The sequence below is a fragment of the Patagioenas fasciata genome, chromosome 5, assembly GCF_037038585.1.
Source record: "Patagioenas fasciata isolate bPatFas1 chromosome 5, bPatFas1.hap1, whole genome shotgun sequence".
NCBI lineage: Eukaryota > Metazoa > Chordata > Aves > Columbiformes > Columbidae > Patagioenas > Patagioenas fasciata.
The window spans coordinates 2485527-2508606 of record NC_092524.1 but is presented as its reverse complement, the minus strand read 5'-3'; the positions used below and the strand labels follow the sequence as shown (position 1 = coordinate 2508606).

The window sequence follows — 23080 nt, the reverse complement described above, 5'->3', positions numbered from 1 at the left end:
TTTTTAAAGGATGCGGTGTCAAAATACCAGGAAGTGACAAATAATCTGGAATTCGCTAAAGAACTGCAGAGGAGTTTTATGGCTCTGAGCCAAGACGTAAGTAAAGAGCAAGTGGTGCAATGTGGGCTCTCAGCTGCCATACCAAACACTTGGGCTTTAAACACTCTCACTAATCCTAGATGCAGTAATCGCCTGTATTTACAGAGATGAAATGCTTTCTTTTTTCAGAGATGAAATGATTTCTAGTGTGTTTTCCTGGTTTCTTTTACTCTGTGTACTGGTTTGCGTCAGGTTTTCTGAAGTCTATTTCTAAAGTTTTTCTGATGGACTACACAAAATAATGTGGTTTTCTGACAGAGTATGACTGCTGAAAACAGTGTGATTGCGAAAGAGGACTGTCATGCAGTATCACAGAAAGTCGCTTACTACAACCAGTAGCATCTTCTTAAAAGAGATTTCACAGGCCTCCACTCTTTGGCAAGTGGTGGAGGGTTTTCATTTCTTTATATTACCATAGGATATCAAATCTCAGCAACTGAAAGCATTGCGGTTCCTTTTTCAAGATTCTTGCTGTCTTGTTAATTGCAAATACATCTAAAACTACAGTGTGGGACGTGAATTATCGTGTCGTCCATTCCCTTGTAGCATCCACGATGCTCAAACTGAGCACGTTATACGTGCGTTTCTGTTCCCTTTAGTGTTTTTGGACCTTGTGTCCAAGAATTTACTTAAATCCTCTTTTTGAACTTGCTGATACTGTCTTATCTCCCCAGCCTTTCATGGCAAAACATTCCTTGAGTTCCCTCCCATGGTGTGTAAGAAACGAGTACTTTCATTTGTCTGTTTTAAGCTGATCTCCTTGTTTCGGTGAATGCCTGACACAGTCATGGGACATGATGAATAACTGCTCTGTTCGTGTTACCTGCTGGCCTTTGTGGCCTTCATGGAAAAAGTGGGTCACCCTTACTCTTTCAAATTGGAGAACCCAGGACTTAGGCTCCACTAATGAGCCAACTGCTCTGTCCCATTAATTGGTTGAGTTGCCCTTCTCTGTATGTTTTAATTGCTCCAAGTCCTCCTTGAGTTATGAAAGCCAGGAGTTGTAAATAGTCACAATGTCTGTTTAAAAGGTACTGAATTTTGTACTTTTTTGCCACTTTCATCTAGATCAAACCCACTTAGTGCTTACAGAATAATTCCTAAAGGAAGCAGATACTAGCAAGCTGGGTTGATTTCAAATAACACATTTGTGACTGAAGCTTTAGACATGGTAATTGCAGTTACTTGACTGAACTGCTTATAAGTCATGCAGATGAGTACGGACTTCAAGTAGAAATATGGTTGAGATCCTATATGATCCAAGTTTTATGGCATTGATTTTAAAGTTTATCTTAATTTGCAGGCTTTGGACTCTGCTTAGAAGATATTCCTTATATTTCACGGGTTATTCTGTAATGTTAGATTGATAAGTGGCAGTTCAACATTTGTCTCTACTTAACAATAAAAGACATTCCTAATCTATTTTTTTCCCCTGCGTCTACTACAGAATCCAAGTTTAAGCAATTTAAATTTAATTTAATTTTAAATAGATCCAGAAAACAATAAAGAAGACAGCTCGCAGAGAGCAACTGATGCGAGAAGAAGCTGAGCAGAAGCGTTTAAAGACTGTACTAGAGCTACAGTTTATTTTGGACAAGTTGGGTGATGATGAAGTGCGCAACGACTTAAAACAAGGATCAAATGGAGTGCCAGTACTGACAGAGGAAGAGCTGACAATGCTGGATGAGTTTTACAAGCTAGTTTACCCTGAACGAGACATGAACATGAGGTAGGCTTCCAGTTAATTACTTTATGATTGGCAGTCAGTTAAGAATGTATTTGTACTGTGATAATTTAGAGACTTGGTAAGAAATTAACTCTTACTGTTTTCTTTAAGGTTGAATGAGCAGTATGAGCAAGCATCTGTTCACCTGTGGGACTTACTGGAAGGGAAGGAGAAACCAGTTTGTGGAACAACCTGTAAGTATAGTCTCTGTATTTAGAGGTAGCGCACTGAATTTGTGCTGGAACTAAAATACGATGTCTGATATAAGAGAACTTTGGCAGTTAATTATCTTTCTAATTTTTTCAGACCTTAGCTGGACTGTTAACAGAATAACTTACTGAAGTGTGAACTGTGTGGTGCATTTTTTTTTTAATTGATGCAGCATTAGTATTTCAGCGTCGCCTGTTCCTGCTATTTCGGCAGTATTCTGCTCCTGTCGACGCTTAGTAGCAATTCTTTGTTTTCTGGAAACGTGTGCACGGACAAGGAGCTTTGTCAGTAACGTGACCTAATATATAAACTGACATGGCCTTATTTAGTGTGATGTTCTGCACCCCCTTGTTTCCTGCAAAAAGCATTGTGCTTTTGCCCTGTTTTGATTAACTCTGTAAATTGGGGGTGAACTTGGCAACGTTGGGTTAACGGTTGAACTTGGTGATCTTAAAGGTCTTTTCCAACCTAAATGATTTTATGATTCTGTGATTGAGGAATGAGACACAGGAGATTGTAGGACACTGTGGCATTAATGGTAACAAGACTTTCCTTGTTTGTGGCAGAACTTCAAATTACTGTTGAAATGAAATTTTGTGAGAAGCTACCAGGTTAGGATTTTCTTTAGTATTTGTTTTGCAAGAACTCAAGTCTGAAGTGGTTGTGATGTTAGATCTTTGTGAGAACCCAAAGACAAGTACCACATACGTTTTTGAAGAGGTGGGGGAAGGAGAAGGTACAGGGATGGTTTTCAGGAGAGAACTGGCGTATTCTCCTTGGAGACCTGGTTATTATCTTACTGGAGGAAGCTGGGCTGAGTAATTGTATCTGAATCTTGTGATGAGCTCTTAGTGATGTTGTGAATCTTCCATTTTGAGTCTGGTTTGGGGTTTTTTTGGTCTAGACGGTCAGTAATGCTGCCTTGCCAGTGTGGCTGATTGGTTTTGGGTTAAGACACCCCAGCATTCATCTGAGGCAGGGAGTGCATGCTTGTGCTTGTTTTGCTTCCAAAGGCTGTTCTGAGCCACTTCACCTCAGGGGAAGAGCCTTCATGAAGGTGATACCTGTGTAAACGTGTTTGTACTGAGTTGTTTTGTAAGAAATTGACTTAGAGCGAGGTCCTTTAATTAGGGAATTACAAATAAATCAGTAGTTACAGTTGAAACTTCAGTGAGTTCTAAACTGAAGTCTAAGCAACCAGAGATTTTTGAAATAGCAGGAGTAAAAGTATGGTAATTCAATTAATAAACCTCACCTCACTTGGGAGTGTTTTACAAATACTTTGAAGGGTATTATATACACTCTAAGATTCTCCTTGCCCTCCAGATTTTTCTGATTTATTAATATAACCTGGTAGAACAGAAGTAATTATGTAACAGTAGTGCACCTGAACTAGGCTGGGGCACCAAGATCTTCCAAGCAAAAGGATAATAAAATGCATGTGGGATCTTCACGAAGGAAGGAAAAGATAATTATGACTGAGTCACTGTTAATCTTTAACTTCTTCCTTTTTCCTAGATAAAGCGCTAAAGGAGATAGTCGAACGCATTCTTCAAACTAGTTACTTCGATAGCACCCATAATCATCAGAATGGATTGTGTGAGGAAGAGGAGGCAGCGCCCGCACCTGCAGTAGAAGACACTGTAGCAGAAGCTGGTAAGAACATGAAGATCCCCCATGACCAGCATATTTGTTTGTCTCATACTGTAAAAATTATCTCTTTCCTTTTTTGTTTTTCCTGTGGAACTTCTCATTATGATTTAGAAATAAAGTTTCAGACCTGATCAAAATCCCACCCCCTTGAAGATATTTGACAAGGCAACTCCTTCCTTAACCTGTAGCAAGCTTCTAATGTTAGGTAGTAACATCACTCAGGAGTAATGTGTGTCCGTTCATTCTTATACCTATCTGGACTTCTTGTGTACTAATAGTTTGTAATACTTCTTTAAAGTCAATGTTTTTGATAAATGTTGACTGCAAAAACACTTCACACTTATTCAGAATTCCACTTTTATAAGGAGAGGTGTTTTCATCTAACTTTGTATCTTCTAGGTCTGTAACATAGGTGGTTTTCATTGTTTGTTTTTTACGTAAATGCTATATTTTTTTCTTGCAGAGCCTGATCCAGCAGAGGAATTTACTGAGCCAACTGAAGTTGAATCAACGGAGGTATTATTCACGGGAAAGACTGTCATTTTGTATAGCTTTAATGCCACTTACTTTTACTTTCATACCCTTTCTTATTTTTATTTTAGTATGTAAACAGACAATTCATGGCAGAGACTCAGTTCAGCAGTAGTGAGAAGGAACAGGTAGATGAGTGGACAGTTGAAACGGTTGAGGTAAGATCTTGTGTACTGCAGGTAAAATTGCAATCCCTGTTTCCGCTGACTCACAATTCCTGATAGGTTTTAGTATTGCACCCTTTCTCCCCCAATAAATATGTCAAAATACATTTAAGTAGGCTTGGACTCACTACTCATTCTTCAATTACCTATTTAGCTCAGCAGTACCTCAAATAAAAGCTACATAGTCTGGCTGAGTTTGCAGAGGACTTGCTTTGTTCAGTAGTGACTTGCTTTGTTCAGTAGTGGCTTGCTTGGGAAAATGGGACTTAAGTCTTAAGCTTAAAAAGACTCTTTTAAGATTTTTTTTTTAAGAGAACTTTGCAAGTGTGGAACTGAAGTTTATCTGCACAGCTGCCGACAGCACAACTTAGTTTTGTGTTTCATTGAGCAGTTCCGTGGGGAGGGAGCTGAAATCAGTATCTCAACTAATACCTACCCCAGATTGCAAATGTACACAACTTGATGTTAAAATATGCTTGGATGTTCACCTCTGCTTTCAAGAACTGTAGCTCTTCAAGTTTTTAACTTGTTACTCCTTTGCAGTTGAGTGGTGTTCACTAGCGACATGTGTGGTGCATTGCTATTAGGATCCGTTTCCAGCTTAATAGTTCAGACTCTAGACTTAATTACATGTAAAAACCCATTTTATTATACTAGAATTTGTGTTTTTCACCTACTGGAAAGGACAGGTCACATGGAGTCATTCAGATATTTGGTATGTTGTGACTTAGCTGGTATCCATCTGTTAGGAACGAGTGTGAGCAGTGTTATTTAAGTGTTGGAGACTTAATGTTTGATTCACTTGGGCCTTCTCTAACAGCAAATTACAGATGATCAGTTTTTTAGACTCTTTTCCTTGGTATCTTCAGGCTCTTGTAAGTGTAGGAGCAGACTTAAGTGTTCATAATTTCTTAAGGTGGTGAAAAGAGAGGAGCCATTTTGATATGAGTATCTAATGTACCAAATTTTAAATTCAGTCTGGCTGAAGTTCCTATCTCAGTTTGCTGAAAACCATCCAGAGATTTAATAATACTTAGGGTGGGAGTGAGGCTTCTATAACTAGAGAACTTTGCCATGTATGTGAACGATTTTGGTAGTATCTTGTCATGGTATTCAATTCCCTTAAAAAACCCTAAAGTACCATTGCTATTAAATGTGATTTAAGAAATACCTTGAAAAAAACAACAAAGAAACCCTCCAAAAACATACATTAAAGTTATGCTTTATTGGTATATTCTTAAAAGACACAGTGTTTTAAAGTTAATGCTTGAATGGCTTCCATCTCTCTTGAAATACACCGGAGTTACATCTGATGATACCAAGTGTCCAGAGTGGTTCAGAGGTTCAGTTCTCTGCATGAAGACATGAGAGGCCAGGAAGTGTTCTTGTAATTAAAGCCTGTTGTGCTTCCCTCTGCTCTCTAACTATGAGGCTGTGTTTTGCAGAGTTGAAAACTGAGAGGCTTCCTCATGAGAATAATAGTAATATGGAGTAACTGCACTAGTATGGTAAAAGAATTCAGGTTGCATTTTTGTATCAGACCGGTGTCAGAAACTCCTAATTCTCTACACGTCTTCACTAATCAGTTAAATCTGGATTATATCAGCTTTGTTTTCGTAAAACAGTACAAAGACTATATACTTCAGTTCTCCTTTGCATCCCGATTTCTTACAAATGAGAAATGTAGAGAAGTTTGGAGTTGAAGACTATTTCATAATTAAGAACCTTATTTTCTCAGATTTAACACAAAAAAAGAGAAAGTTCAGAATAACTGTTTTTGAAGTGACTCTTGCAGGCACCAAAATGCCATTCCTCATGGGAATGCAACCCAGTTGTCCTTAGGGAAATGACGATACCCGTTGTGTAGAGCCCGTGTGCTCTCCAGCTCAAGGTAGTTGTGGTGTTAGTATAGTAGGAGCTGTGAATGACAGCTGTCAATTTTGGAAGCTGATAGTGTTTACACAGAAGATCTCCATAATTGTTAATGAAGAGGAGGACTATCCCAAACTTGTCTCTTTTTTAGTAACCCTCGAGTAGAAATGATACATTTAAGGTTTCTGTGCTGTGCTATGTTTATAGTTGAAGTGACAGTATTTTATAATGACATTATGAGCCTTTCATATGTTCTAAACCAAAGGATTTGCTTGTGAATTCTCTAAGTGTATTTGCATTTGGATTGTATGATGATTTAATTTTGGTGACAATGTCCGTTATTGGTAATATCAGTGGGGGTTTTGTTGTTCTGGTTTTGAGGAGAGAGTCTGGTGATGGTGGCAGAAGGGGAGGGTGTTTGATTTTAACTGCTTCCTGTGTAAGCAGTTCCTGGAGTACGTACCTAAATCTGCTTATATCCAAAGTTGTCTCTTGGATTATGGAACTTTGGATGGATGATGCAGGGTGTCAGAAGGTGAGCGTGCAATTGGAATCAAATACTATTCTGCAGAGAGGTTCACCTGTCCTAAAATAAAAGTTTCAACTTGCTGCTGTCCGCATAAGATGAATAGAGATGTATCGTTGGGTGATAATCTGCTTTTTGAATAATGATTCTTGTATTTGAGTAGTCTGGAGCTTTTTCATGCACCAGAGTATTGGAAAGCTGTTGACTTCAGCCTGTCCATTGACAACTTCATATGCAAAGCTTCAAACTTTTTCAGTAGGTTCTTCCCACTATGATTATAATAGCACCAAGTACCTGGTAGTGACAATAAGACTCAAGGGACAGGCCCTAACCAGTTTGTTTTGACATTAAAAAGAAAAGGTTTGAAGACAACAATGTAAAATATTAAGCACTGTCTGAAATTAGTACTGTACTATTTGTGAAAAAGGAAAATGTTTGATAGAGTTTTGTCTCGTGTGTTGTTTATTCCATCAACTTGCATTTTCTTGAAGATACTGAATTTTTATGAATGACTTGGGCTTCGTAGGTTGCACGATAGAACATTTTTGGTAACAGTTACGTAGTAGATGCGTAGCTGCTGGTTTTACGTACAAGTTTCACCTAGTCAGCTGGCTTGCTTTTTATCTTTCCTTTTAAAGCTTTGTGATGTGCGAGAGGTCTACACATGTGCTCTAAATAACATTTTCAAAAAGGTACTTAGTTCTTATTTTGGAAACAGTCTGAAATTTGGAGTCTGTATAATACAGCAGAGCAGTTGTGTTTAATTTCCAGTGTGGATATACTTCCATGGGAGTTGTCAAATTCCCTCTGTTTAGATGGCTAATAGTAGAGATTTGGATCTGAAGGGACTCTTGGAAAGGAATGTATGTTGTGGTCAGTTTTTTGTTTAGAGATTTTTATTTATTATTTATTTTCTACTGCAGATAACCAGGGATATGGTCAAGGAAGGAGTCATTTGAGTCTGTGAGGCGATTGCATGTGTGGAATGTCACCTACAAATGCGATATGTGAGCAAGGAGTAGGAAGGTGCTGTAGGTTTCTTTGAGAAGTTTAAAAAATGTACAGGCTTTGAGGATGGATGAAGGGAGTTCAAGTTTAGAGTTCAGACCTGTGGTTATAGAATTTGTCTGAAATAGGACTGTTTGGCCTCTTGTCACAACTGCTGTACAAGAATCTGTTCCACAGCTCTAATCAGAAACCAGATATTTTGTATAATTACTTTCAACTTTCTGGTGCATGTATGCTCATTTATATGCTGTGCACCTCTAAGTTGAAGGCTTGCCTGTTTGTCTGGAAGATTATTAATAATTAAAAGCTTATGGGAATAGAGAAGTGATAGATAAGTTATTGACAGTGATCATCCTTTTAAAGAACCGTTGTTGCCATAAATGCAAATTGCAAAGGGCACTTCTCTGTTGTGGGAGTTGCCTAAAGAGCAAAACTGGGAATGCGAAAATGCAGCTTTGTGCAGCTCGACTGTCCTTGTAACGATCGCTTTTCAAACTACATGATGCTGGGTGTTCTTAGATGCTCATGTTGAAGCTTTCCTGGTTGCTCTGCTCTCTTTGAGGTGGTATTTGAAAGTGTGTTGCTGTTAGTTGTACCTTTATTTCCATGCATAATATTGGAATATGTCCAGTGAATCGGTGCTGCTGGGGTGTCCCTGTGGTGCTGTCTTGCAGTCTTCCCATTGCGCAAACCTGCCTGCTGTTCTGTGAGACCGTGAATCAGCCCATTAGGATAACACCTGAGAGCTCAGGTCTAGACGTGGCTGTGAAAATGTCAATTTTTGAAATCTTAAGAAAGACCCGTAAATTCTGGCTGTACTTAAATTTACCAAAAAGGGATGAGAAAAGAATTGTTTTCCATGTGTGCACGTTTCTGAAACTTGCTTTTCCCTTTCTTCAGATTTCCGAATGTTGATAAATTGCTGTCTCAAATCCCGCTGTAAAAAAAAAAAAATCCTTGTAATATTAAACAAATTTTGTTAGCACTATTCTTAATGAGAAATAGACTAGATGGAAAGAAAATAGAGCATGGTCTGAGCTTTCTCATCCTGTGAAGTGCTCAGATCATTAGTTGCCCACCAATATTGGCATGACTATAGGAGGATGTCGTATTTTTCTTCAAGAATGCTACAGTAATTACATCTGTAATGAATTAAGCAATAGCCATAAATGTCAGGAATGACTGAGTCACTTCTGTGCAGTGTTATCTTAAGCTGAAATTTCAGTCGGTTGCTTCTTTCTTGCTAGGTTGTAAATTCGCTGCAGCAACAGACACAAGCGACGTCTCCTCCTGTTCCCGAAGCTCACACGCTCGGTGCCGTGGCTCAAGCGGATCCTCTGGTGAGGAGACAGCGAGTACAGGACCTTATGGCGCAGATGCAGGGCCCCTATAACTTCATGCAGGTACGTGAACCCACCGCAGTGCTGTGAAGACACAACCAAAGAAACAAAATAGTGCTTTCTGGCCGCTAGTCATGGTTTTATTAGAGAGTCTGTTGTAGTTTATTAAAAAAGTAAAATGGTCTTGCAAATTGTATAGTGCTGTCTTGTCCAAAGCCCACAAACCTGTATTATTGTCAAACTGCAATTAGGATGTTACTCAGTTTCTCAGTCCTTGGTTGTACTGAATCTACAGAGGAGGCAGAACAGTGTGCATCACTGGGAGCTGTAGCATATTCTGCTGAAGTGAGATTAGCCATAAAATATCCCTTCTAGAAGCTAGTTCTAAATTTTGTGGTATGAAAAACATCTACAACACATGAAGAGAGTACTTTTTGGGTTGCTTCTTGAAGGCCCTCTTTAACCTCTGAAGTTGGAGCAACTAGAAGTGCCTTGGGAGATAATGGAATACAGAAAAAACCTCTTCTCGACAAAGAAAAGTAGACACCTTGGTAACAAATGAGGCATACACTTGTGTTCCTTTTTTTGTTTCTTCCTACAAAGTGCTGATTTAGGATATAGAATAGATCGCTGCCTGTTGTCTGGCCATTAAAATCTCCTTCCAATTATCTTTTTATCAGATAAGCTGTAATCTGTATACATGGACTGAATTTTTGTTGTGATAAATGTTATGGGAAATTTTATGCTCTTAATTGATGCAAAATATATTTTAGACCCAGCAGTTGTGTAGCTGTGGACTAAGCTTCAATTGCGACTTGGTCATTTCTGTATTCTGAACGTTAATATTTTTAAAACACAGTAAATTAGATTTGATTTTATTTTTTTATATTTTTTTTTCCCAGGACTCTATGCTGGAGTTTGAGAACCAAACACTTGATCCTGCCATTGTATCTGCACAGCCCATGAATCCAGCGCAGAACTTGGACATGCCACAAATGGTTTGCCCTCCAGGTTTGTAATGGTAAATCCTAAGCATAAATATTGGGGAAGCCTGCAAGTCGTCTCTTAGGAATGCTTCAGTTACTACTACGTAATAAAGGGCCTGTCTCAAGTAATAATACAATACTGTTCAAGTGGGTTTATCTCAGAAATGTGATTGTACTTTTGAAGCATCATCTTGCTTCTAGATTTTGCTTGGAAGCATGAAACATTTTAAACCTTTTAAATGAACGAAATGTGGTTTTGCTGAGCCTTTTGGAAATGGCTGGATTGTTTTGGACAATTGGATAAAAACATACTTTGCATGGAAATAGTGATATTTTGAGTATAGTGTTGCCATGCTAAAGGCATAATCATCTTTACGATGATGAGCTCTCAAATAACTGAATTAGATAAGATGGTAATGAAATTCTGTAAAAGCTTTGATTGCGCTATGTAATAAGTGAAATTACTTTACTTCAGTTCATGCTGAGTCAAGACTTGCCCAGCCTAATCAAGTTCCTGTGCAACCAGAAGCTACACAGGTAACATGTTTAGTAAATTGTATTTTGAATTTTAAATTGATTTTTTTAGTCTTGATGTTATAATAGAATTTAATTTCTAACTAGATGAGAAACTCAAAAAGCTGAAGTTCTGATTTTTGGGAAATAGGTTATCTCAGTTATCTCTTCAGCACATTCTAAAAGGCATTATTGTATACAGTTTTTATGCTATGCAGGCATTGCATGTTTTGTGGAGTCTCACCAGGCATTGCCCTGTTTGGAAAACTGGTGGGTTCAAGGCTGAAGTACAAGTTTATTGGGGAAACTGCGTTTCTGATGAGGCCCCTTAAACTGAAGGGCACAAGCCCAGTTGTTTTGTGCTGCCCATTCTAGTGGCCCAGTGTGGACTTCTCAGCAGTTACCAGTTCTTGCAATCTCTGGAGTTCACCTCAGGTTTCAAATTCAGTGTGTCAATGTAATTTTTGGTGCACAGACTTGCGTATGCCTGTGTGTTAGGCTGCTATCGCTTATAATCTGTATTCCCTGTGACAGTGGGGAATTTTAAGTGTTTTCCTCCTTCTCCATAATTAAAAAAAAATGGAATTCTGCTCTAATATAGCAGTTTAACTTGGTGTTTCTCTGTGCATTTAATAATTTCACGTCACTATTTGCATAGTAGCATGCTCTTCCATATTAAACTATGGGTAGGGATATAATTAAATTTAGATAGAAGCAAGTTGTCATTGCGACAGAAATGCCCAAATCAAAATTACTCAGTTAAAGGGCAGTCTGTGTCTGTTCAAATGGTGTCAGACCACAAATAGATTTAATGGATTAACTAAATAGTTTGTAGTGTTGTTTTTGACTTGTTCTATTAAGCGTCAGTCCCAGTTGCTTGGATAATATTTTAATATTGGAGTTGTAGAGCAGTTGGAATGAGTTTGAATTCTGCTTTCACTTGATGTTTCCTGAAATTTCTGTGTAAGTAGAATCTCTTAAACTTACTTCTGCAACTTCCAAATGATGTGTTCACCTTTTCACTTAAGATGTGTCAGGCTTCTTAATTGGTCAGTGATTAAAGAAGGTCCTGATTTTGTATTAAGCATTTCTGAAGGACTCTGGTGGTCTCAAGTAATCAATCTGATCCCTGTAGGTGTTTAGAATTTATGTCAAGATGAAACTGTGTGTGAGTATCAGCTGACTTTTGGGGGCTTTGGGATTTATTTTATCAGGTTCCCTTGGTTTCTTCTACAAGTGAGGGATATACAGCCTCCCAACCCATGTACCAGCCTTCTCACACAACAGAGCAACGGCCGCAGAAAGAATCAATTGACCAGATTCAGGCAAGTTGGATTTCACAGGGGTGGGAAGGACTCTGCAGGTGTGAATAAATGTTACTCTGTGTTTCTTTGTAAATAAAGTTTTTTCATTTTTAAGTATCTATTGATGGGAGCGCTTCAGGTCTGTTTAACTTCAAAATTTGGAGCCTGTGGCCAGTAAGTCCCTTGTAGTAAGACTTTTGACTTACTGGATTGTCTGATTAGTTAGAAGTAACATGCCAACATCAGCATTTGAGAATTGGTGGTGTTGGCTTAAGAAATGCGATTTATTTTTCTACATTAACTAGAGGTTAGCTCAGGAACTTGTTCATTTCCCTTTGTAGTTTTTTCTAGTTGTGTTTTAAATTAAATGGATTGTTTTTTCCTCTCCCATCGTTCTGTTGTGAATGAGGCTTTTCAGCTGAAGTAGAAAGCACTTGTTGAGGTGAACCTGGGGTGTTGCCACTTTTTTTGGCTTTAAAGTGAAGTTTTCAAGTTGAATCTTTTGTGCTATTAAAAAGCTGCTAAAATTTTGTTTATTTTAATTACTAGGCTTCAATGTCACTGAACGCAGACCAGACCCCTTCATCATCATCACTTCCCACTGCGTCCCAGCCGCAGGTGTTCCAGGCTGGATCCAGCAAACCTTTGCATAGCAGCGGAATCAATGTTAATGCAGCTCCATTCCAATCCATGCAAACAGTAAGTAGTAAATTAATACCGAATCCCTTTGTTTTGGTAGTCATTCCTTTCATTGTTGGAGTCAGTCGTGTAATTAATTATATAAAATGATGTTTGGTTATTCACGTTTCTCAGACTTGCATACTTTACATGATGTGGTGGGGAATTGTAAAAAATGCATTGGAGCAGAGAGCTTTATTTCCGCCATTACAGGTTTTCAACATGAATGCACCTGTTCCTCCTGTTAATGAGCCAGAAACCCTTAAGCAGCAAAATCAGTACCAGGCCAGTTACAACCAGAGCTTCTCCAATCAGCCTCACCAAGTAGAACAATCAGATCTTCAGCAAGATCAGCTCCAGACAGGTAAGCTTTTTTTAGTAAAAACTAAAATGGCAGCAGTTTCAGTAGAGCAAATGATCAGGCTGTGAAGTTCTGCTAGTATCGGGCTAAATTTCACAGCTGTTTTATACAGAATTCCTCTTTTATTATGCTTCCTGAGCCTATAGCTCTTGGATTGCTTTTAAAATCCACTTCATTCCTGACGATTCTGTGAAGATGTAGTGCCATACTTTACTGCAAAGATGCAGGTGGTCTCAAGTTGTCTGTTCTGCTCTTGCCTTTTCATGCACACGTCCTGGAGAAAGAAAGAATCCTCCAGTCTCTACAGGCCAAATGGCAGCTCTGTTAAACGTTCCCATCAATCTCACCATTGTCAGCACAACTGCACCTAACAGAATTTAGTGAAAGCAAAGATTTCTTAGTGGTTCTCTGCCAGTTCAGATGGGAGGAAGTTACAGAAGTGGGTTAACTTATTCTTACTGTTTCTTTTCCAGTGTGGTGTTGATTTTTAAAGTGTTTGGAATACCACAGGAAATTTGTACTTGCATTAGGAATACTTGTTGCTGAACTTGCACTAGAGACTCCTTGACACTGACTTAAACGCTTCACCGTTTCTGGGTTGTTCTTATATTGTGGGATATCTGAGTAGTAAACTTGAAACTTAATTCTACAGATAATTTTTCTTTGAATGGCTGAGTATTTATTGATGCGTTCAAGGATATTTCATAGCTTTGAATGTTGAGTTTGAAGAGTATATGTGGGAACGTAAACAAACGCAGACTTTTTATACTTAATTTTTTCTCCCCGCTTCCAATATAGTGGTTGGTACTTACCATGGTTCCCCGGACCAGCCTCACCAAGTGGCGGGGAACCACCAGCAACCTCCCCAGCAGAATACTGGATTTCCACGCAACAGTCAGCCTTACTACAACAGCCGAGGAGTGTCTCGTGGTGGATCCCGCGGGGCTCGTGGCTTAATGAATGGTTACAGGGGACCGGCAAATGGATTTAGGGGTAAACAGCTTTATTCAATTCAGTTATTTGACTTTTATTTACTTCTTGCTGGGAACACAGTGTCAAGACACCAAGTGTTAAACTGACCCACTGTAGTAGTATCTCTGTTAAGATACTTAAACTCATAGTGATTCCATTTGCTTTAGCTAACTTAAGCAACTTAAGTGCTCGGTGTTTGGTTAGGCTTCCTACTAGGATGTTAAATAATAAAATAAAGCTTTTTATGTTCTGTGCTGAAGGCTTAGTGTTAGTTTGATTAGGCATCTACTGCAAGTGGAAATATCCAACAGAATTTCACAAACATCATCTGAGGGAATTAACAGGAGTGGAGGAATGACATCGTAGTTCTGCATAAATGAGAGAACTGTTAGGATTTCTGGATATTATTATATGTGGGTGTTAATGTTATGAAGATGTGTTTGTTAGAATGGGGGAGAGAGACCGTTTCCTTTTGAGGTATTCTGGTGTTAGAGTGAACAATACGGCAATGTGTTTTTTGCCATGTTCTTTTCCTCTCGTGTGGCTGGAGAGCAGAGGAGAAACCTGTATAATAAAAATACAACTGATAGCATTAGGGAATGCAGTGGTCACTTTGTGCCTGCTTAAAATGGATGTGGATGCCAAGTGTTAGGTCATCATTCTTGTTTCTTGTCATAATATTAGCACTGGTGTTGCAAACATTTGCTCAATTTGCAGGTCAATAGCACTTGAAAGGGTTTTATTTTTTCCCCTCGGACAGAGGTAAAATACTGTTACTGTTTTTCTTTATATGGTAGCATAATGTAATACATTATCATTTCCAAATGAAAGACTTGTCCCCTGTTCCCTAGGAGGATACGATGGCTACCGTCCTTCCTTTTCCAACACTCCAAACAGCGGTTACACGCAGCCCCAGTTTAATGCTCCTCGGGATTATTCAAACTACCAGCGGGTAAGTTACTGTATGTTGTGACATTCTAGAAGCAAAAAGTACCTGTCAATCGAAGTGCTCAAACAATTCCGTTAGTGAAGGCTTTTCTGAGGGCTTTTTTTATTGCTAATGAAGACAAAAGTTTCAGGTACTAAACAGATATTTAAAACTAGCTGGTGGTAATTGGGAAATGTGTTCTGTTTGACCAGTTGATCTCTATAGGAATTAGTGTAGTAACTAGAGCAAGGTTGAGTGAATTAGAAAGAACTCTTAAATTGTTTTCACAGATTTGTAAGAAAATAAAGAACAACTTAAATCTGTTGAAATTAATGTTTCAAACTTCTTTGGGATTGCCCGTATGTTACTCTGAAATATGTGTTGAGTTTTGTTCAGAAGGAAGTATGTTGTTCTCTCAAAGCTTAGACTGACTGGAGGATGTCTGACTCTGCCTATCCCCACAAAAATGATTATAAGCAAATGAGACAGATTCTGATCCTGCCCTTAAAATGTCACTTCATTCATTTGTTGATGGGTCCTTTAGCAAATTAAGCTGTTTGACCTCTCTGTGGTTTGTAAAATTTGAACACTAAATAGGTCATCTTACGTTTCTTATTTATATTGAACAATGTATCTGGTAAATTGAGAGAGAATTTGTTGTTACATGTTTTATTATACCTGCTAGGTACTAGCAGGACTAAGAATTTATTTTTCTAAGATTAATTTAAGCAAATAAAATTATATATGTTAAAGTCACAGGTGTTTTGCCCAGTGCACATTGTTTTCAAAGCCTATTGTTTTATTGGCACTTAACAGCTTCCTGAAGTGTAACAAAATGCCCAGGTTTTATGTTGTAACCTTCTTCATTTCTTTGTTTCAGGATGGATATCAACAGAATTTCAAACGTGGCTCTGGACAAAGTGGACCCCGGGGAGCTCCTAGAGGTAATTCCCAATAGCGAATAATTGATTTGAGCTGAATGGAAGTTTTTGATTCTGCTTCTGAAGTTTGGGATTTAAAAAGCCACCTTGCTCCTTATTCGGCGAGTCACAGTTGAAGAATAAACTTGCTTTCCTCCAACCTTATGCTTGACCCTGTTTTTGAGCAGGGGTTGGACTTGCAGGGCGTCCTGAGGTCTGTCCTGCTGGCTGGAATTACTCTGTGCTCCTTTGGACACGTGGTGGAAGTTTAATTGGGTTCTGAATGAGGAATTCTTTGAAAACAAGTTACAATTGCTTTTGACCCTTTAAATGCAGAACTATTTAATTGCCTTTTGTTAATGAAAACCTTGAGAAAGAGATTGTGTGTGTGAAATTTATCATGGCTTAAGATCTCCTTAGTGTAGTAGTTTGCAAGCAGGACTTGCTTATAAAGCAGATGTCACAAGATTGTACATTACACTAAAAGTTGTCCTTCTGCAGCTGTTGTGGGGGTCGGTTCTGATCTAAGGATACAAAACTTTCCTCCGCTTAGATCCGGTCTTTGATCCAATAGAATTGTTGCTTTTAGCTCAGGGAGGTGTGTTGTTCTGTAGCTTCAGAAGTGCTAGACATGTTTTCCTCTGAGAAACCAAAAAAACCCATGTATGTGGTGAGGCTGTAGTTGAACTTCTACATTTTATTTTCAACACTACTTCCGCCATTCCTTTTGTAGTAGATGTTTGGTAACGAGACTTCGTCTTGATACAGACGTTTCCATGAGAATCTTTAGTTATTAGCGGATCTTGGGGAAAAAAGTATTGGAATAAAGCTAAAAACTGTAAAGACTTTTTACATGCTGATTAGTTTTGATTTGAAGGAGCTTTTAGAACCATATATAGTCTAAACACACCTGGGAATTCTTACCTAGTTTAGACTGGAGTTTCTAGGGGTTTTTTAAAATAACCCGACTTTGTGCATAATTCTAATGGCTAGTTCTCTGTTTTCTAGGTCGTGGAGGGCCCCCAAGACCAAACAGAGGGATGCCTCAAATGAATGCTCAGCAAGTGAATTAAACCAATTCACAGGATTACATTAAACGCCAAAAACACACTGGCCAGTGTACTATACATGTTACCAGAAGAGTTATTATCTATTTGTTCTCCCTTACAGGAAGTTTGTTGTAAAGGGACTATTTTCATTACCCGTAATGACAGGACTACAGTTGCCAGCTTTATATTACCTGGATATGGAAAGGAACAAAACAACGTTTACTCTGCATGTTCTGTCCTAAGCATCATCTTGAGCCTTGCACATGAGATTCAGATTCCTCACCCTTGCTAAGAGTAAAGCAAAAAAAAAAAAAAAGGCAATTTTCAGGGTGATCCAATCTCCATGGTTAACTGAAGTGGCAGGAAAAAGCAAAGACTCACTTCTGGCATTTAAAAATGACGTAACTTACAATTTGGATTTGCTGTGGTGGCAGTTGGCAAAACTTAATGTTCCCATGATGGAAAAGGTGAAGTGTGGCTTGGTAAAGCAACTGCATTTCAGCTTTTTCTTATTCAATTGAAGCACTGAACAGTTAAAGATGCATAGCAATGTATATTTCCCTAAATAGGTAGGCTTCTAGCCAGTTTTTGACGAAGAAGCAGCACCCTTAGCTGCAGCACTCCTGTCTACTGTGGCTAAGGACTTAAAATCGCTTGTGTAACTGCTAATGTAATTGTGTAATATTTTTTAAAGAAAAAAAAAAGAAAAGCTTTGATTTGGCACTTCAGCAAAATTTTGCAACAAATGTGAGATATAATCCGGATGGCCACTCTATTTGATGTGAAGTATTTAGATATCTCTCTTGAAACACTTCTCAGTTTCTTTGATAGCAATGACTTTTGTAAGGATTGGTATTCTCTATCATTCCTTATGACTTGCACATTGTCTGTCACTAATACTTGACCTTGCTGTATTCTCACCTAAATAACTGATGCCGGTACTGATGGAAATCTCTAATGGATAATCATAACACTTTTGGTCACATGTCCTTTTGTCTTTCCTGCAGCCTTGAAGGTTTTAAGAAATCTCAAATGCCCGCTGCTGCTGCCCTTTTAATTGCTCTCTTTTGAAAAGCACCAGTCTGTGTTTGAATTGATTTCCCCTTTGAAGGGAAATGACAGCCAGCAGTTACAGTTCTAATGATATAAGCAAGACAAATAAAACATGTTTATAAAAATTGTATCCTGGAACACTGGTTTTCAACGACTGAAACACATTTAATGTACTGGGGTGACATTTCCTAAGGTTGGGTTTTTTCTTTGTTTTCTTTTTATCCTGGTAGATTCTCTTTTTTTTCCCTGAATAGTTGCAAACCCTCCTCCTGTTTGTTCTCATTTTATTCTAATAGCTGTGACTTCTTCTGGGAAACTTTTCTTTTTATGGACTTTTCATCAAGGCAGCGATGTATAAAGAAATGGCATAAGACTAGGAGCCGGAAAATACCAAGTCTTACTCACGTTTTACTACATACTTGTGGTATAACCTTTGGAAACTCACTTGTGCCTGCCTTTTGCGCACATGCACTCTCTCTGCAGTGGGGAGAATTTATTGATAGCTGCCTCCATAGAGGTGTTGGTAGTTGTGTTGCATTCTATAGCACGGGCAAGAAGAACAGTGCTATGGATGTTAAGTATTGCTCATTAAATAATTTCTACCTGTGAAAACGTGAAATTAAGGAACAGCTATGTGTTTTATGTACAAAACTGAAGGTTGTTTTCACTCAGAGGGTCATTTCTACTTTGTATCATAACTGAACTTTCAGAACTTTTAGTCAGATATTTTGACTTCATTGTGAAATGATCTGAAACTCTATACAAATACATGGTGGTATCACTTCCATGTTCTGTGTGAAGAGCACAAATGAGAAATCTCTTTACCGAGGGAAGCGATAAGCTTGTGAAGATGATATTACACACTTGAAATGCTGCTGGTGCCTGGAAGCGGCAGTTTTGGTCAAGGCCTAGAAACATTCCGTACCGGTCCAAGATAAACTGCAGCCCAATGAGAAGTCGCTGTTCTGTGTCTTTTTTAGAAAGCTGTAACTGAGATAATGGTCCCGACTGTTTTTTTAACTGGAAAAACACATAAAAAAGAGACCTTTTAATGTTGAACTGATGTAGGAAAACAGTGAATCCTTTTTTAAATTATTTTTTTGTGCATCGGCTTTTTTAAGCTATTCGCCTCTTTCCATTGCACAGCAAATGCTTCTCAAGTAGCTCATTCATTGTCATTTGGCAGTAAACTTGCAGCATACTGAATTAAGGACCGCTGAACGGATCAGAACATTCCACTCACAGGTTTGGGGTTGTGGGGGGTTTTTTAACTTAAATTTATTAATGAAACAGTGGGTAGTTGAGAGGCCTCTTAATTGAGACACAACTTTGTAAGCCTTTCGGTGTATGCAAACGGTCGTTAGAGTAGTTGCTCCACTGTATGCTGATAGAGGGAGATGTGTTCTCATAATAACCATCAAACAAGTACGTAAAATGTGTTTAATCTGGGAATTTGCACTGATTCCTTTAATCTCAGTACATGTGTCTAATAAACAGTATACCGAATTATTGGCTTGAGTCCCAGTATGGCACGTAGATCCACCACCTGGTCTCCTGGCCTGTTCAGGGGAGTTTTGAAGTACCTTTATTCTGAAACTTCGCTCGAGATCTGAGTCACATCCAGATCACAAGCACTCCTAGATAAGTCTTTTGAAAGAGATTATCTAATATTGCTGGGCTGTGATCATGGCCAGAGGTATGTGTTTGATAACAAACCAACAGCTTCAGCATCTTCCTCTTGGCTGTAATACAAGGATTCTTGAGTAAATAATGTAAAAATCACTTGAGTTTCCAGATGAGAAACCTGGCTCCTCCACAGACGTCCTACTAAAGAATTTAACCCAGAAAGTATGAGCTGTTGTCTCATTCCCAAGGTCAGTTTTGTGCTACATTTTACCTCTCCCTTGTATACGAGCTCTCTTTTTAAGAACAGTTCACCAATGTGATTTTTGGATTTCACTGTAAAGGGAATTCCAGCCTTCAATTAACCCCTGTTTTCTTTCCAAGGTACTTTGGTGTATAGAAATCTCCAAAGCATCATCCAAAGTAGTTGGAAAAGTAACGTTGACTTCTTGTTAACAGCCAGGTAAAATATTCTGCTGGGGCTTCACAACTCTCAGAGAACTTCGTGATCTTAAAAATGTGTCTTCTGAAAACGTCCTACCAGCCTCATTTGTTAGGCAGGTTCTTGGATGGGCTCACAGGTCACCCTCACACATGGCTTTGGAGAACGGATCGAGCTTCTTTCTTTCCCCAAAATAATTACTTAGCGGAAGAGTTATTGATTAAAAGCAAATAGGGCAAAACCTTTGTGGTCCCGCAGAATAAGATCTAAACCAAATCGGTGAGAAAAATCTTGATCTATTTATTTTTCTTTAAGTTCTAGCATTGGCTAAACTGAGTAGTTGACTTTTACCTTTGGTCTTTCAAATCCACGTGCCCGTTTTTGCCATGTTCCATCAGCATTGAATGTGGATGGGACTAGAAAGGTTTTTAATGGCTTGAATTTCTACAGATGGGGTGGGAAGGTGTGTTTCACCACCGATTCAACCAAAAAATCAGTGCCTCACCTGTAAAGCAAGCACAAAATGGTCCTAAACAATAAAACTTTCATTTGAACTTGGAAGATTATTTCCTTATTTAAATCTGGGCTTAAATACAATTCTGATTATTGTCTGGAACTTCACTGGAAACTCAAACATTGTAAAATCGTGTAGTTTCCCTCTTAATTGTGGTTTCCTCTAGATGACGAAAACGGTTACAATTTCTTTGTTCCATCCCAACATGAGTGTTTGGGCTCAGTGGCAGAACTTAACAGAAAGAGCTTTGACGTGAACTTCGGGGAATTTCCCGTATTATAATGTGGTTTATGTTTGGTCGATTTGTTTTTCCAGAGGAAGGGAAATGGGGGAAGATCCTTCAAACTTCCCAATTTGGAAATCCTGCTTGATTTTTACCTTCAAATGTTGTTTTTGTTCCAGTCAGGACATTTTCCATGACGAAAGGTTCTGTGATTCGAGCACCACGGAATTGGCATTGGAATCATTTAATGTCAAAGGGAAAGAAAACATCTACCTTGTAGCAGACCCTTGGAGAAACTTAATGTCTCTTTATGTAAAAGCAAAGCCCTGGCCCTTGTAGATTTCCTCAGAAACTTAAACCCAGCATCTTTGATTTCTGACTCTTCCCCTGGAGTTGCAGAAACAGCATTGTTGAATTTTTGGTGTGTTATATATAGCAGAGCTCTAATGAGAAACCAATTTTCCAAATCCTTTATCGAAGCGATGAGGTGCTATCCTGTTAACCACTTCCTTGTGCTTTTGGAATATAACACAACTAAAATTGCGGCTCTGTAGATGTAGCCTTCATGGAGGGAAAGAAATCTATGTTCCAAAATCCACATCCTGAGGCAAATCTTAGGCTGAAGTTTTCCCAATACGGTTCTAACTTGACATTTTGTTCTGAATTCAATCTGCGTTGGCTCTTGCAATTATTAACCCATTGATTTTAAAAGGTAGGTTCTCTTCCCCCCCAAACTCTTATTCATAGAACAACCAGATGGGTGTAATTAGCTCAGTTCTAATTACGATGGCCAGTTTCTCCTTTCTGTTAAATGTGCTCGAATAGCCAGCAGTGGATCAAGAGCACACCTCAAAGTTCGGTATCAAGATAAATCTTAGTAATTACCCATTAAACTTTAAAAAATGTATTTCCTTTTATGAAACTATTCAAATTAGAATAAATAGTAATGCATCTATCATATAAGTCTTCAGAATTACGTTGTAGTGAATTGTCAGATTTAAATTTTCTGATGGCCTTAAACATACCTGTATATACGTCTTTGCAGTTCTTCAACTCAGTGTTTAAAATAAATTGGTCCGTGGCTTATGTAAACACTTGAAAAATAAATCTATTTAAATGTTTTATGGCCTTTTAAGCAAATATTTCATGCTTAACACCCAAAGGGATTTTCTCACTACACTTCTGTTGCATTGGTGGTTTTGTCTGGGTAGCTGGATTTACCTGGGTTCACCTCCTCAAGAAATACTTGATTAATTCAATAGTTTGATTAATTTTTGATCTATCTCAAATATTTTATCCCAAAATAGCTCTGGTGGTATTAAACACATTTTTCCTACGATGTCGCCTGGTTTCAAAAACTTCAAATGTTCAAAACTTTTTTTTGGACGGTATTAAAAGCTAAGAATAAATACATCTATGCAAATAACTGGCATCGAAAGGTCAATGTTAGAGATTTCAGGTTGCTAGGAGTAGTTTGGTGGTTGGTTTGAGAATAAATTGTTCCCAAAAACTTTCTCAGAGATCGATTGAAATAGCTTTCCTGTTGCAACTCCACGGTTGTGCAATTTGGGATTTTGTGCAGAAAACTTGCAGCCAGCTGTGGTTTTACTGGGCACCGGAGTTCGGTGTTAAAAACTCCCTCATTTTATTGAGAAGCGAGGTTACTAACATTCCTTGGGATTCTGTAATTCGGTATCAGATGATACTGTATCCTAAAGATTTATTTTTCTGTAGATATGCTGCCTTTGCCTTATTTCCAAGGGAATATGATGTATCTAAATGCCTATTTTTATTCTTCCTTTACCTCTCAACAAGGGACACCTGGTGACAATATCCCTAATGTAGAACTGGAAAAGGAATATCTTATAAAATAATGGGTGGCACAGTGTTTACTACACCAGGGCTGGCTTTTGCACGCGTGACTTATTTAAAACAAAGCATTAAAAGAAGAGAAATAAACCAATCTTGCCGTTGAGACTGAAGTTTGGTTTATGGTGGCACAAAAGACACCCAATTAAAACACAAATAGATGTGGAAGTTCCTGGGCCTGCCACTGGACTGGTTTGTATCTGTGCTTCTGGGAGTCTGGGTTATTTCTTCTTTTGGTGTATGTAATACATAACTGAGCAGTTTAAAAAGGGGGGGATAGTTTAAAAAACAGCTTCCAAAACTGCGTATTTTTCCCCTTCAAGGAGCCCTTTGGAGCGAACGACCATAACCAGGAAAGGCTTAACACACCTCAAACCGCAAATTAATAAATGCTCAATGAGTGTTTCCTCAACTCCCCTGTGGGGAAAGTAGCTTAAATTGTGTTTTAATAATAAAATAATTATATATAGATATGCGGCGCAGGCGAACGGCAGGGGCAGCCTCGGGGCAGGGGGT

At 38.5% G+C, this 23080-nt stretch overlaps 1 protein-coding gene across 2 annotated transcripts in view; it reads left to right on the top strand.

Annotated features, from left to right (window-relative positions):
- CAPRIN1 (cell cycle associated protein 1) overlaps window positions 1-18023 on the top strand; it is a 29738-nt gene extending 11715 nt beyond the window's left edge. The window contains exons 4-19 of one of the 2 annotated variants that reach the window (XM_065837994.2): window positions 10-96; window positions 1590-1828; window positions 1937-2019; window positions 3554-3691; window positions 4152-4204; window positions 4291-4377; window positions 9037-9192; window positions 10032-10140; window positions 10591-10652; window positions 11843-11953; window positions 12482-12631; window positions 12824-12974; window positions 13770-13964; window positions 14795-14895; window positions 15752-15815; window positions 16800-18023. In XM_065837994.2, coding sequence (XP_065694066.1) covers window positions 10-96; window positions 1590-1828; window positions 1937-2019; window positions 3554-3691; window positions 4152-4204; window positions 4291-4377; window positions 9037-9192; window positions 10032-10140; window positions 10591-10652; window positions 11843-11953; window positions 12482-12631; window positions 12824-12974; window positions 13770-13964; window positions 14795-14895; window positions 15752-15815; window positions 16800-16864 — 1851 coding nt within the window. In that variant the 3' untranslated portion in view covers window positions 16865-18023. The remainder of the gene's footprint in view (window positions 1-9; window positions 97-1589; window positions 1829-1936; window positions 2020-3553; window positions 3692-4151; window positions 4205-4290; window positions 4378-9036; window positions 9193-10031; window positions 10141-10590; window positions 10653-11842; window positions 11954-12481; window positions 12632-12823; window positions 12975-13769; window positions 13965-14794; window positions 14896-15751; window positions 15816-16799) is intronic. The other variant, XM_065837996.2, reaches the window with a different exon arrangement.
- Window positions 18024-23080: the final 5057 nt, after the last annotated feature.